The sequence below is a fragment of the Mesoplodon densirostris genome, chromosome 4, assembly GCF_025265405.1.
Source record: "Mesoplodon densirostris isolate mMesDen1 chromosome 4, mMesDen1 primary haplotype, whole genome shotgun sequence".
Taxonomy (NCBI): domain Eukaryota; kingdom Metazoa; phylum Chordata; class Mammalia; order Artiodactyla; family Ziphiidae; genus Mesoplodon; species Mesoplodon densirostris.
In genome coordinates, this window is record NC_082664.1 from 159221389 (window position 1) to 159238236 (window position 16848).

At 37.8% G+C, this 16848-nt stretch overlaps 1 protein-coding gene across 1 annotated transcript in view; it reads right to left on the reverse strand.

The window, feature by feature from the left end:
• GDI2 (GDP dissociation inhibitor 2) overlaps positions 1–16848 on the reverse strand; it is a 45715-nt gene that overhangs the window by 27483 nt on the left and 1384 nt on the right. The window contains exons 2-3 of the mRNA XM_060097568.1: positions 6913–7020; positions 2533–2632 (exon numbers count right to left, since the gene is read on the reverse strand). Coding sequence (XP_059953551.1) covers positions 2533–2632; positions 6913–7020 — 208 coding nt within the window. The remainder of the gene's footprint in view (positions 1–2532; positions 2633–6912; positions 7021–16848) is intronic.

Here is a 16848-nt window from a genome sequence, read left to right on the forward strand (position 1 = left end):
TTCAACGTCATCTCAGAAAAAGGTGCTAAAAATCACAGCAATTTAAAGATACTCCTCTAATTAAAAATACGAGAAAAAGAATATATTTTAAATTTCTAGTTTGTGTTAAGGATTAGTTTATTAGTTTGCCTAGGGAAAAAAAGTTTCAAAAAATTCAACATCTAAAATTATAATGTTCTAAAATAATATACCCATTAAACCAGGAACTAAGAAAATACCATGATGCGTTTTAAAAACAAAAATCTAATGAACATCCATTACTTATTCTATGCCAAGACCTTTGAAAGGGTTATTTAACAACTCCCTCAGTCCTCAGAACCACCCTATCACATTACTATTATTATCATCTCCATTTTACAGATAAGGAAATGAAGCTCAGACAGGTTTTGTAGGTGGTCTGGGGTTGCCCAGGTAAAGACATTTTGTGAAGTTCTCTCACAGTACGTCATCTTTTTCTGACATTAAAGAGCCTGCAATGGACTGTTAAGGCAGTGCTTCTCAAACGTCATTCTGCTTAGGAATTGCCCAGGTCTCTTATTAAAATACAAATTTTGCTTGGGTAGTTGTAGGTAGCGTCCGAGATTCTGCATTTCCAACCAGCTCCCAAGTGCCCCTTAGTCCATGGACTGAACTTTGCTAAGTCTTAAGGCATTACTTTCCTCCGTTTTCTCGCCTCTTCCACCTCCTTCTCTCTGCCTTGGCCTTATTTCCTTTTATACTCCCTGCCTTCATATACCTTTAAAAAAATTTCCTAACAGAAATGACCCCCAAGTGTGAACCAGTAATATTAGTGATTCTCAAAAGGATGTACAGAAATAAATCCACTCAGCTGTCTTAAAGTTTCATGTACATTGAACAATGTCAGATCATTCAGACTTCACTGAGTTCTTTGGTGTTACCTAGTGACGTCACATTATTTTTAAAGCACACACAAGCCCCCCCCCAAAAAAAAGAAAAGAAAAAGCCCACTAGAGCATACTGAATCCAGTTTCTTCTTACTCTTTGTGCTCCGTGAGGCAAAGTGAATCATCAGATGATCTCCAAGTACCCCCAGTGCATGAGCCCTCTGTTCTGTAATATGAACCCTGCTGAAAGCCATGGAGGGTGGATCCACTCTACCACTGCAGTGTTCCTTGGGGCCACCTAAGGCCATATTTATGACTTCACAGCTGCCATTTCTGCCGCATTACAGTGAGATGTGTCCATGTTTCTATTGATGAGTGAACCTCAAGAAGATCTTCTGACTGGCATACACTTGAGAGCAGCCACAAAGACGTTATTAGTATTTATTTACCAAAAGTTAAGATTTGAGATTGGAATTCTGCGCACACCAAAATTATTGCCTTTGTAGGAATTTTTCTTTTAATATAACTTGATTATGATAATTATTTGAAAAAAGTCACACTTTTTATACTACTGCAATGCCATTAACACATTATGCAATCATTTGTTTTCAGTTCCCTTATATTCTTTGTCAGGTGCCCCAGTTGTTCCATGGGAGTTGATGAACAAAAGACACTGTCCTGGGAAATGTCTGTTCCACCCAACTCCATGGGTAGTGAGGAAAGTGTGTACAGTGTGTGGATCAGTTCCTTAACTGAGTTAAGGGACCTACCTGGAATATGAGCATTTATGTCTCTCACTGTTCACTCACTCACGTTTACTTGCTTACCGCCCCCCCATCCCCCACCCACCCACCTGCCTGTCCTTTTCTCTCTACCTAGCCTAGCACGTTACAGACCAGTTTGCAAACTCATTTCCTACTGAGGCCAGGCAGGTAATAGAAATGAGCAAGGTGGACTGGGCTTAAGGGAAGGTAGGAAGTGGTGGAAGCTGAGGGGAACTTGAGAGCTCAGGAGGCCTTATCTAAGGGAGGCAGCTGCCAGTGAGTCCTTATCTTCCAGCATTTAAAGGGGACCTAGGTTGTTAAGCGAGTGGATCCTAAGAGATCTCATCACAAGAAAAAAACCCCATTTTTTTCTTTTTCTTTTTTGTATCTATATGAGATGATGGATTTTCACTAAACTTACTATGGTAATCTTCACAATATATGTAAGTCAAATCATTATGCTGTATACCTTAAACTTATACAGTGCTGTATGTCAATTATATCTCAATAAAACGGGAGGAAAAAAGAAAAAAAATGAGAAAAAATTACTATGAAAAAATAATTGTGAAAGCTTACAAACTAGGAAAAAAACATTAACATGGCTGTTTCTGAAGGCCCAGTTACCTAAGACTGTCACCAAAGTATCAAGAGGAAAGTCTGTTACAGATGCTTATAATTCTGATATTATGCCACAGCATAATTTTGTTTCTCCAAAACCAATTACTAAGAAGTCACCCCCTCTTCCCTCCATTCTTAACTTACCAACTCTAGATACCTCTAATGGGCCCTATTACTCACCATACCGTTGCCATTCAACGGAATCCACTTCCACATAGCCGGAATAACACTCTCTGTCAACAGTTACTTTCTACTTTCAAATTGGATTCAATGTACTATCATAAATTTAAGTTGGAATTCTTTACCATTCGCCATAAGGAACTTGGGAATTAAGTCAACATTCCAGTCTCTTCCTCTCCCCATTGATGCTGGTGGTGCTCCAGGTATTTTAAATCTTTTGTATAACTAAAACCAAAACAAAAAACACCCATAATTTAACAAAATTTAACTTTCATTGCACAACTATTTTTTGATGAAGTGATTTTGGTATAACTAAATACCACCAACATGAGGTAAAGTACAAGTGCATTTCATTTTTAATCAGAACATTTAGCACTATTCCAATACATATGTAAATTAAATATATTACTCAACTCATGAATGCCAAAATAAACATTGCAGAGGTGGTGTGTATTTGCTTTTAACTAGCAGGAATACAGAACAAACTATTTGTTATGATGTACTAGTTTTGCAGAAACATCCCTTACTATTTGTAGAAATCATTTAAATTCATACTCTATTGAATAAAAAGCTAACAAAGGCTTAATTTTGCTTCTGTGGTTACATAGGGAGTTAAAAATAAATTTTGGATTATTCAAATCAGAAAAGACAATTAAAATTAGTTCCAGTTAATTTATAATTTACATGAGTTTGAGGCTCTCAAAGCAGCTTGCAGCTTAAAATTTAATATTCATTCAAACTCATGAATTCTATTGCTAAGGTGGAACAGAACAAGCAAAGGTGGTATATATTCACTCAATAAAAACCCCCAAGTTCTTGAGTACATTAAAAAAGAGTACACACACACACAAAAAAAGAGTACACAACCCAGTCAAAAAATGGGCAAAAGATCTAAACAGACATTTCTACAAAGACATTTTCTACAAAGACATATATATGGCCAAAAAACACATGAAAAAATGCTCAACATCACTAATTATTAGAGAAATGCAAATCACCTCACACCAGTAAGAATGGCCATCATCAAAAGTCTACAAACAACAAATGCTGGAGAGGGTGTGGAGAAAAGGGAACCCTCCTACACTGTTGGTGGGAATGTAAATTGGTGTAGCCATATGGAGAACAGTACGGAGCTTCCTTAAAAACCTAAAAAGAGAGCTACCATATAATCCAGCAATCCCACTCCTGGGCATATATGTGAAGAAAACCATAATTCAAAAAGATACATGCACCCCAATGTTCACTGCAGCACTATTTACAATAGCCAAGACATGGAAGCAACCTAAATGTCCATCAGCAGAGGAATGGATAAAGAAGATATGGTACATATATACAATGGAATATTACTCAGCCATAAAACAGAATGAAGTAATGCCATCTGCAGCAACATGGGCGGACCTAGAGATTATCATACTAAGTGAAGTCAGTCAGTAGAGGAAGACAAATACCATATGATATCACTTACATGTGGAATCTAAAGAAAAAGTGATACAAATGAACTTATTCAAAACACAGAAACAGACTCACAGATTTCGAAAACAAACTTATGGTTAACAAAGGAGAAACACGCAGGGGAGGGATAATCTAGGAGTTTGTGATTAACATACACACACCACTATATATAAAATAGATAATCAACAAGGACCTACTATATAGCACAGGGAACTCTACTCAGTATTCGATAATAAGCTATATGGGAAAAGAATCTGAAAAAGAATGGATACATGTATATGTATAACTAAATCACTTAGCTATACACCTGAAACTAACAACATTATAAATCAACTATACTCCAATATAAAATAAAAATTAAATTAAGAAAAAAAGAGGGCTTCCCTGGTGGCGCAGTGGTTGAGAGTCCGCCTGCCGATGCAGGGGACACAGGTTCGTGCCCTGGTCCGGGAAGATCCCACATGCCGCGGAGCGGCTGGGCCCATGAGCCATGGCTGCTGAGCCTGCACGTCCGGAGCCTGTGCTCCGCAACGGGAGAGGCCACAACAGTGAGAGGCCCGCCTACCGCAAAAAAAAAAAAAAAAAAAAGGACAGCTTGCTCATCTTACTTAACACTAGCTAATAAATATACTAGGTGAAGAAGGAATGACGCCAGCGCATCGCTCCACAGATGATTTACAATGGAGAGGTCAGTGGTCATCACCTCAAACAGGTCAAACTGAGCATCATGAACAGTGATGCTGATGCAGGCACTGTGCCTCCTTATGGGATGCAGTATGAAGTGCCCAACAATACCTTCTTATAAACTGGCCTAGACTTCCCAAAAGAAAAGAGGTGGCGAGACTTTTGTAGATTAAGAGAATAAAGGGAAACAACACAAAAGGCAATGCTTAAACTAGTTTAAAAGAAAAAGAAAACAAACCACTCCTACACAGCAATATACAACATTCTTGGGTTCAATGGGGGATTTAAATATAGTCTGGATATTACGGTTAATTTTCTTAAGTGTGATAATGGTATTATGATTATGTTGGAGAATGCTGTTCGTCACAGATGAATGCTGAAATATTTAGGTCAAGTATCATGTCTATTACTTTCAATGGTTTAAAACCAGTAACACAAACAGACATGAAGCAAAAAAATATTCCACTGGTATTATTCTTTCAACTCCCCTACATGCCTGAATATAGAGAAAAAAGCTTTTTGATATAAACATTAAGTTTATTTCATCAAAGTCACTATTTTAAAAGTAACTGACAATATCTATATATCTCCTATAAAGCACAGTACAGCTCAGATTCATACACGTGGATGGTGAACAAACCCCACACAGAGAAATAAATATACTTAGTAAAACACACTTTAGAAATGCTTCATGTGCTCATTTTCTAAAGAAGTAGGAAGCACAGAGTATAGCAAAAGGAACTAAGCTTTGACATGGAAACACCTAAATATCCATCAACAGAGGAATGGGTAAAGAAGATGTGGTACATATATACAATGGAATACTACTCAGCCATAAAAAAAGAATGAAATAATGCCATTTGCAGCAACATGATGGACCTAGAGATTATCATACTAAGTGAAATAAATCAGAAAGAGAAATACCATATGATATCACTTATATGTGGAATCTAAAATATGACACAAATGAACCTATCTACAAAACAGAAACAGACTCACAGACACAGAGAACAGACTGGTGGTTGCCAGGGGGAGGGAAGCTGGAGGAGAGATGGAGTGCAACTTTGGGATTAGAAGATGCAAACTATTACACATAGAACGGACGAACAATAAGGTCCTACTGTATGGCACAGGCAACTGTATTCAATATCCTGTGAAAAACCACAATGGAAAAGAATATGAAAAAGAATATATATAGGGCTTCCTTGGTGGCACAGTGGTTAAGAATCCGCTTGCCAATGCAGGGGACATGGGTTCAAGACCTGGTCTGGGAAGATCCTACATGCCGCGGAGCAACTAAGCCCGCGTGCCACAACTACTGAAGCCCGTGCACCTAGAGCCCGTGCTCGGCAACAAGAGAAGCCACCACAATGAGAAACCCGCGCTCCACAACGAAGAGTAGGCCCTGCTCGCCGCAACTAGAGAAAGCCTGCATGCACCAACAAAGACCCAATGCGGCCAAAAACAAATGTAAATAAAATAAATTTTAAAAAAGAATATAGGGCTTCCCTGGTGGTGCAGTGGTTAAGAATCTGCCTGCCAATGCAGGGGACACAGGTTCATGTCCTGGTCCGGGAAGGTCCCACATGCTGTGGAACAAGTCAGTCAGTGCTCCACAACTATTAAGCCTGCGCTCTAGAGCCCATGAGCCACAACTCCTGAAGCCTGCGTGCCTAGAGCCCGTGCTCCGCAACAAGAGAAGCCACTGTAATGAGAAGCCTGCGCACCGCAACGAAGAGTAGCCCCGGCTCGCCACAACTAGAGAAAGCCCGCGCACAGCAACGAAGACCCAATGCAGCCAAAAATAAATAAATAAATAAAATAAATTTTTTTAAAAAGAATATATATATGTATGTATAACTGAATCACTTTGCTGTACAGCAGAAATTAACATAACATTGTAAATCAATGTACTTCAATAAAATAAATTAAGAGAAAAAGGAACTAAGCTTTGGAATCATATAACCTGGGTTATCATCCCGTCTGTGATCTTAAGCCCACAGAAACTATTTTGCCATCTAAAAAATGGGGATAAAATCTCTTTGAGTGACTGGGAAGATAACTAAGACCATGTGGAAAGCACTGGTACTGTGCCTGGCGTACGTTAGGTCTTCATCAAAAGGTACCCTCCATGCACCCTGTCAAGTCTACACTCTACTAACTTCGAGAGAGAACAGGTAACTGCTCCAGATGGCAACAAAGGTCACAATTTAAATATCTACAAGCCCCAGACTAGGAGCTCCTGAAAATTATGATGTTACAGATAATCTATTTAATAAAATAAAATTAAAACCATCTATAAAAAAGTAGAGATTCACAAGTAAAAGACTCAAAGTACAAAAGGGACATTAATTTATTTTAATACTTACATCTTCCAGCGGTGTTATAGATGCACTCTCTCCTCCATAATATGGGTTTCTATCCATGTGAAGAACTTTCTTTCCATTCACTGACATTATACCTGACAGGATACATTCCTAAAGGGAAAGCATAAGTATCTTCAAAGGAAGGAAAATGCTACTGCATGTTTCAAACAGATAATTTTTACAAACCTGTCATTAAACATTCTTTTAGTAATTAATACTTATGTATATGCAATATTTGATGTAATTTTTAAAGACAAAGCCCTAAAACAACCAGGGTTCAAAGTGTGTTCTGTGGCCCCTCTGAGTCCCAAGGTTTAAACTATTTTCATAATAACACTAAGACATTATTCATTTTTTCCCACTGTCTTATACTTGCACTGACAGCACAAGATCAATGGTGGATGAAACAAATTAGGGCGGTGGCTCTAACTGCACTAGTCATTATATTCTTCACCACAAGGCACTCACTCATGGTTTAAAAAAACAAGGCCAGTTTCACTTAAGACTATCCTTGATGAAGCATTAAAAATCACCTCTGTTAACAACACCCTTGAACACCCATCTTTTAAATATCCTGTGTAGCAAAACAGGAAGTTCACATAAAGCAATTCTGGCTCAAGGAAAGCCTTTTGTGCGACTGATTTGTAAGCTGAACTAGCTACTTTTTTCATGGATCATCATTTTTTTTAATATATTTATTTTTATTTATTTATTTTTGGCTGCATTGGGTCTTTGTCACTGTGCACGGGCCTCTCATTGTGGTGGCTTCTCTTGTTGCGGAGCACAGGCTCTAGGCATGCGGGCTTAAGTAGTTGTGGCACGGGGGCTCAGTAGTTGTGGCTCACGGGCTTAGTTGCTCCGCGGCATGTGGGATCTTCCCGGACCAGGGCTCGAACCCGTGTCCCCTGCATTGGCAGGCGGATTCTTAACCACTGCGCCACCAGGGAAGCCCTATGGATCATCATTTTTAATTGGAAAAATAACTGACAAACTATGATTACTCAGATGTAGGATTTTGGCAGACATTTTCTCAAAAATGAATGTCAAGGAAAATAACCAACAGTATTTGTTGCCAAAAATGAAAAGTCAAAATTTTGAATGAGGGACTTACTTCCCTGGTGGCACAGTGGTTAAGAATACACCTGCCAATACAGAGGACACAGGTTCGATCCCTGGTCTGGGAAGATCCCACATGCCACGGAGCAACTAAGCCCATGTGCCACAACTACTGAGCCCGTGTGCCACTACTACTGAAGCCCACACATCTAGAACCCGTGCTCTGCAACAAGAGAAGCCACCGCAATGAGAAGCCGGTGCAGCAACAGTAGCCCCTGCTCGCCACAACTGGAGAAAGCCCACGTGCAGCAATGAAGACCCAACACAGCCAAATATTAAAAATAAATACAGTGTATTGAAAAAAATTTTTGAATGAAAATTTGAATTTTGGAAAACTTATATCCACCACCATGGGTACATCAGATCCCCAATACTTAAAGGACTTTTCAGACAACATCAGTGATTTTAACAAATATGAGCTTTTGATATGGCATAAGAAAATGTGTCAACAATTCAGAAGACCTGCATTACTAAGTAAAACAGTACTTTCCCAAGTGACCAATGAATGATGTTACAAAATCATACAGGAGGTTAAAAGAGAAATTCAAAGTGCAAGCTAGATTAATGGACTTTAATGTAACGGAATAAGAAATGTTCACTGATGTGGTTTCAAATTTCATATTGCAATTAATCTTTAAAAATACCCTGCCACTTGTGTTTAGGTGTAAATTATAAAAGGATACCCACAACAATCTGAAAGGCTATTAAAATACTCCTCCTTTTTCCAACTACACATCTGTCTAAAGCCTGATTTTCTTCATATACTTCAGCTATGACAAAAATTATGAAAGACTGAACACCAATCGGCTATCTTTTAAACTAGATATTAAAGAGATGTGCAGAAAATGTAAAACAATCATACTCTTCTCAGAAATTTTTTTGTTTTGGAAAACACAGTTATACTTCAAAAAATTGTTATTCACTTTAACATGTAATGAGTTTATGACCGTTACCTTTAAGTGAATAAAAACCATTTTTAATTTCTCAGCATTATTTCTAATAGGATAAATACTGACAGATACTCTTACAAGCAAAAGCTCTTCAGGGACCTCAATTTTTAAGAGTGTAAATAGATCCTGAGACCAAGAGTTTGAGAACTAGAGCCCTAAATGAAGCATCCAGGATAACCATTAATCAACTGACAATCAACAGAGGATTATAAACCATCACTCTCAGTAAAAAGGTAAACAAAGCGTGAATATACTAAGACATACCAAATCAAGATGGGGTGGGGGAGCAGTCAAGAAAGTCAATCCAATTAATGGATTAATGAGAAGAAACACAGAGATGGGATATTCATTCACCCAAAACCCTTATACCAGAGTTTAGGTGATAAGAGCTTTATTTTTTTTAATGACAAAGGAAATTCTCTGTAACTTTATAAATCCTAGTGCTTCTCAAATTTATCCAAGACTCCAGACAACAGAGAACAAGTTCATCCCCCTAGAAGCCTGACTCTGAAATCTTTATTTTCAAAAATTCATACATATCTCAAATTCTCCTCACTAATGTGCTATTCATTTTAGTATTTTAAAAATATTTTAAATTAGTTACTGTCAGGTTCAAATTTTACTCCAAGAGGGTGCATCATTTCTTATTTAGATCAAAAAACATTATGAGCACTCCAGGCCACCTCCAGCCACAACCACTCCTCAGCCCACAGCCACACTCATGACTTTTAAGAGCAAAGATTTGTTCTACCTGTTTTTGAACTCTGAATAAGTGGAATCTTGTAGTATACACTTCTTGTATACACCTTTTAGTCAATATATGTTTACAAGATTCATCCATGTTTTGTTTGCAATAGAAATTTTCTTACTCTTACTGCTATACTCAGGGGTCTCTAAAGTACAGGAGCCAAATCCAGCCTGCAGGCTATATTTGTAAATAAAGTTTTACCAGTAAACACCCATGCCCATTCATTTACATATTGGCTGTTCTCACTGTACCACAGTGGAACTGTAGCTGTGACAAAGACCAAGTGACCTGAAAAACCTGTGGACTTTTACAGGTTTGCCTAGCCCTACCAACAGTGGATCTCAAAGAGAGCTCCTGATTTGATATCACCTGTGAACTTGTTAGAAATGTAAATTCTAAGCAGATTCTGAAACTTTACTTTGCATACACATCACCGGGACAGCTTGCTAAAACAGAACGCAGGGCCCCACCCTCAGAGCTTCTGAGTCAGCAGGTCTGCGGTGGAGCCTGAGAATCTGCATTTCTCACCAGTTCCCAGGTGAGAATACTGCTGGTCCAGGACCAGTTTCAAGAACCACTAGTAAAGCAGTGCTGCTCAAACTTTATTAAACACCTGGGGAACTGTAGATTTTGATTCAGTGTATCTGGGGTGAGGGGTGTAACCGTCTGCATCTCTAGTAAGTTCTCAGGTGTTGCAGAAGCAGTTGATCCATGGACCACACTGCAGGTAACAAAGCCATAGGAGTCTTTTGAATGAATACTCCGCACAGATATTCCACAACTTATTTATCCATTCTATTACAGGTGAACATTGGGATCGTTTCCAGTTTGGGGCTGTTACAAATAATGCTCTATAAACATTCTCAATGTGTCTTTTATGTATGCACTTGTTGGATAGATATCAAGGAGGGTACAGATACTGCCAAACAGCTTTCCAAAATGGTTGTACCAATTTCATATGCTGTGTCAGCAGTATATGAAAGTTCCTGTTGTTTCAAATCCTTGCCCAACATTTTGTGTTCTGGCCTTTTAATTTTAGTCATTCTAGTTAGGATGTGGTTTAATTTACATTTCCTGACAAATAATGAGGCTGAGCACTTTTTTACAGTTTACTGATAATTGTAGTATCTTCTTTTGATAAATGCCTATTCATATTATTTGCCCATTTTAAAGTGGGCTTTCTTTTTTTTTACTGCTATATAAAAATTCCTTATATATTCTAGATATTTAAAAGTGCTTTATTGGTTATATATATATATTGCAAATATCTTCATCCATTTCACAGCTTGACTTTTAACTTTCTTAATGAGGTCTTGATAAACAGAACTGAAAGTATTTTAACTGTAAAAATTAACTCCAATATTATCAAAAGCAAATCACTTGCTTTAAAAAAAAATCTAAAGAAGCACTAACCTATGATTCAATATATTATATGAAAGTAGAATAATATTTACAATCTCAAAAACAGATTATGACATAAACAAAGGAAAACCAAATAGTCACATTTCCAGTCGACAAAAGTAGACTTCACGGTTCAACTTTTGGAAGCAAAATCGCAGCAAGCAACTTTGAGTGTTGCACAGCTTCTATATATAACTTTTCATACTCCACTGCAAATAAGCATGACCCACTCACTGGACCATGGCTCCAAAGCAAGCACTGAAGGCTGAGGCCTAATAAAGGACCCAGGAATATAAAGATTCAGCAGTCCAAAGAGCGATACTAACTACCTTTAAAGGCATCACTTGGAGCAAATATATTAAAAGCTAATTAATAATTTGCAGGTTCACTGATTCTTCTAAACCCATCTATAAAAGATTGCTTTTACAATGCCAAGAGAATACATAGAAGCACAAATGTAATACTTTAAATTTTACTTTACAACATGGGATGAAGTTATTAATTCACTGATAAAACCAATCACATCTGAGTATAGGGTGTATATTAATGATCCCAAAATTTTAGTATCTTCCCAAATTAACAACTCAAAATTAAAATCTACTACTATCTGGTGAATACAGAATAAAAAGCAAAGCACATCAAAGTCAGAGAAAATACTCTACGTGAATTTCCTTTATTCACACTAGACAACCTGCACCATCCATCATCTATGTCAAGAATACTGATAACTTTTACCAGGAAACATATATGAATGAATATTAACCAACACATTAGTTTTAAAACTAACAGATGAGAGTGCTCCACACTTAACTGCAAGCTCACCAACAACTGACCTGAACAGGATAAGGATATACAGACTCACAACCAAAATAACTAAAGCTGTAAAACCATCTTCAGGATCCAAGTTTTTTTGGTGTTTTGTTTGCTATTATGCCTTATTTATTTTTTATTTTTAGGGCTTAGAGCATATTAGGTGCTCAGCATGAATAAGTGAACAAATGTATGCATGCATGCATTAATGATGCACACAGGATGCCTGGCAATCTCAGGTGGGTCTTTCATCCAAACTGAGCTCAGGCCCCGAATCCAAGTTAAGATAACGGCATCTGCCACCCAACTGGCTCTTCATGTTGGCCTACATAAAGAGGTAACCAGATTAAACTAAATGTTTGAAGTTCAGCTGCAGCAAAATTCTAGTCTGTGCAGATGTGTGGGTGTGGTGATGGTCAGGAAGGACCAAGTCAGTGATACTGAGGCTCACTTCCCTTCAGCACCTACACCTAGCGCTAGGTTTGCAATAATCAGAGTAACTAACTCAAACGGACAGCACCTAAACACACTAGGCGAAGTACCTCTTACATAGTGAAGCAGCCTGTATGGTGTTCCCATATATGAACTGTGACGAACCTAAACACAATTGCGAAGGCCACTGGTACTGAACAGTATCCCAGTATCCTGGAAAAGTTAATGCCCACCCCCACCCTTCCTACTTAGAGGGCAACTCAGGCTTGGAAGAGAATAGAACCAGAGTACGTTAATATTCTGATGTAAAAAAAAAAAAAAAATTCTGATGTAACTTCCAAGTGACCAAACTAAACACTATTAACACTCTAAATCCTCCTGCATTTTAAAGTTCTGGAGTGATTAAAAAAAAAAAAAGAAAGAAAGAAACAGAAAGTAAATGCACACAAAAATGTGATCAGGAAAACAAGGTACCTAGTAACTCATCTTAAAGAAAAGTGTCTTTCTACTTATCTAGAAAATGTATTAACTAGAAAACTTTTAAATCATTTAATCTCAGTAGTATGTCTTACAGCAATAACACAATAAAAATGGATGTTAGTTTTCAGCAGAATTAAGTGTTTCTTTAAATGTCTCTGTCCCTCTAATGCATCTCATTAAAAGCTGTCAAAGATAACTTTTCTTGAAATTTGGCTCTAATTAGATCATTCCTGCTCAAAACCCTCTCTCGTTGGCCTAGAAGATAAAATTCAAACTTCTTAACCTACTGCCTTCAGCATCCTTGGTGATATACCTTCTTTCCAACACTGTTTCCATTACACCTCTTCATACCTCTGTTTCACACAAAATAAACTCCCTATCCCTTAAATATATATCCTTTTCTTACTACTGACTTACACTGCTCTCTCTGCCTAGAAAATCATTCCTCCTCATATTCAAAACTTACCAATATTTTTTAAAATTTTCAGTTTTATTGAGAAATAATTGACATACAGCACTGTAAAGACTTAAGGTGTACAGTATAATGATTTGATTTACATACATGAAATGATTACCACAGGTTTAGTTAACATCCATCATCTCATATAGATACAACATTAAAGAAATGGAAAAAAAATACATTTTTCCTTGTGATTTACGCTCTTAACTTTCATTCATAACATACAGCAGTGTTAATTATCTTTATCATGTTGTACATTACATCCCTAGTACTTATTTATCTTATGGCTTAAATTTGTTCCTTTTGATTACCTTCATCTAATACCCCCTTCCCCCTACCCTGCTTATCAATTATTTTTAAAAGCCAACTTCAATAACTCCTTCTTTATGCAGGTTTTTCTGATTCCCCTGCCTGAATTCCCACATGTGTGAATTCCCTTATGGCACTTAGTACTTTCTCATATTAACTCGTATTATAGTTACCCCCACATGAGAAGAAGCTACTCACAGACAGGTGTGTTTGCCTTTTTATTGCCCATAATCGAGCACAACAGTCACAGGTAACTGAAATTGAGTAGGCCATTACTCCAGTAAGTCTTTAATCAAGTACTGTGAGAGAGGACATAAAGGTAACTGCAGGGTATCATGTATGCGAGCCAAACGTTTACCTAGCGGTCTTTCCAACCAAATGTCTCACTACTACCTCGAAATGCTGAAATAATATGTCTGATTTTACTTCTATTCTACTGGACCAGTATGCTTAAGGCTGATTTAAAATACAAACTGCCTACATAGTATTTATACCTTCCAAAAATAAGACATTTGAACACATTGGTCATATGATCACTACTGCAGTGGACAGAAAGTTGTTTGTCCACAGAACTCTAACAGCAATGGCAAGGATTTTCAAGGAGTAAATATAAAAGGCAATTCAAGATTTTTAAATCAGGTACAAAAACTCCTCTCTGAAGTCACAAAATTTTAATAAAGACAAAGGAGGAAAAGTATGGCTGGGATGTAAAACAATGTTTTAAACAAATACTGCTGAGAATGATCTGGTTAGATATCACTAAAGTGTCCTTTTCGATTCAAAACTCCTTACGAAAATTACCATGTAGCACAAAACAAAACAAAATACTGCTGGGAAGCACAAGCAGCTGTGGAGCTAGTTACCCTTATTTTATTATTTATTACTATTTCTAAGAAGACTCATGAATTTATTGCCAAGCCCAAAGTCAATCAGAAACAGCAAATTAAGTGGTCAGAGGCTGTCGACAGTCACCAGCCTAACCAAAGTAAGCAAAGAGGAAAAAATGAAAAGTAGACGGTAGAACTAACTCCCAAAGCTAAGCAGTCTAAGAGGACTTAATAAGGAGGCCAAAGTTCCTACAAAGCTCCCTAGGTCTCAATGGCTTCATTATGTTATAGCATAACAGTAATTAATCCTCCTGATGTGAAATCTTTGTTACCAAGTACATTAACTATGTTCCTTAGTTTGTTAAAGAAGTTGTGATATCATTTGAAAGGTTTTTATCTAAAAGTTATGGTTGTTTAAAGGGATAGCCCTCAATTCCTTAAAGAACTCAATTATATGAAATATTTCATTTCTCCTAGATAGAATGAAGATTTTGCTCTAGTTTATACTAAACTGTTTTATGCCTTCTTTATCAAAGTTACTATCAATATTTGTGCACTATTATGACCTTATTTTAGATGTAACAATCGATACAAAACAGTGACAACATTAGGCAACACAGAGAAACCCCAACACTTCCTTACACTTTATATTAAAAGTAACAATCGCACTAAAAAATGCACTGACACACAGGCATCATGCAGTATTTGGTACCCACAACTGATAGCACACACCTGTTTTTAGGTTCTTAAATCTCAGGCACTAAATATTTATAAATTAAAAATTAAGAAAAGTAGGGCTTCCCTGGTGGCGCAGTGGTTCAGAGTCCGCCTGCCGATGCAGGGGACACGGGTTCGTGCCCCGGTCCAGGAAGATCCCACATGCCGCAGAGCGGCTAGGCCCGTGAGCCATGGCCGCTGAGCCTGCGCGTCCAGACCCTGTGCTCCGCAACGGGAGAGGCCACAACAGTGAGAGGCCCATGTACCGCAAAAAAAAAAAAAAAAAAAAAAAAAAAAAATTAAGAAAAGTAAATGGTATGTTCACACCAATTACTCAAAATTAATTATAATTTGAGGTTTTTTAAACTTTGCTGATCTCTTCATTTAAGTAATCAAAGTCCCTGTCTCACTAAAAATGAGGGTATAAGATTTTATCACTATCAAAATCATCCCGGGACTTCCCTGGTAGCGCAGTGGTTAAGAATCCAACTGCCAACACAGAGGACACGGGTTCGAGCCCTGGTCCGGGAAGATCCCACATGCCGCGGAACAACTAAGCCCGTGCGCCACAACTACTGGGCCTGCGCTCTAGAGCCCGCGAGCCACATCTACTGAAGCCCACATGCCACAACTACTGAAGCCCGTGCGCCGCAACGAGAAGCCACCGCAATGAGAAGCCCGCACACCGCAAGGAAGAGGAGCCCCGCCCCGCCACAACTAGAGAAAGCCGGCGTGCAGCAACGAAGACCCAATGCAGCCAAAAATAAATAAAATAATAAATGACAGCAGAAATTGACCTGATTGCTAGTTAAGTATGCATCTATCATTCACCAAAAAGGTCACAATTGATCCAAATGAAAATTTAAATAAGGTGCATTATCTTAACTTGGTTGTTATGCTATAAGACTGTGCCCTCTTTGAGACAAAGTGATACTTCTGAACTAGGTATATAGAAACCTGCATGAGAAAGGATTTGCACTTATTTGTCCGTGTTTAACTGCCCTAATCAAGAGTAAATCTGAAAGACCAGCAATAACCGTAGAAAAACAGTGGAACTAACTAGCTCTTACAATATGCTGGCAACAACAGTGCCCATTCCAGTGGGCAAAATCCACCACAAACTAATAAGCTCAGCTCAGAATCCCAATTAAGCACTTAGAAAATGAAAAAAACCACCCTGCAGTGGGTAGGCTATTCATTTAGGCATCCAACAGCCTTCCAACTCACCATTAAAAAAGAAATTCAACCCAATACCTCACATTCAAAATGACTAAATAGCTTTCTAGGTAAGCAATCTCAACTATTCGGTACTATTTCCTAGCCAGTCCCATTTCTTTTTCTGGACTGTTGAAACATAATGAAGCATTCAGAAATGAGTATTATCCAACAATCACCATAAATCACCATAACTAGAAAAATGACATGCCAGAAAAGTGCCATTCTAGTCCCCAACAATCTTTTCCTAAAAAACTGGCCAAATGCAAGTTTGACAGTTTTTTCTTGTCCAGAGAAATCTAAAATAGTTACTTTGGAGTGTTAGCTGAAAAAAATGTTAATTCAATCTTGAGAGATTACAATGTATTTCAACAAATTTGTAGTGGTTTACATTAAATGACTCCGGACTTTGAGATCAGTTTATATGGGATACACAAGATCAAAATCAGTATTCATCTTTTAAAACAAAGCAGT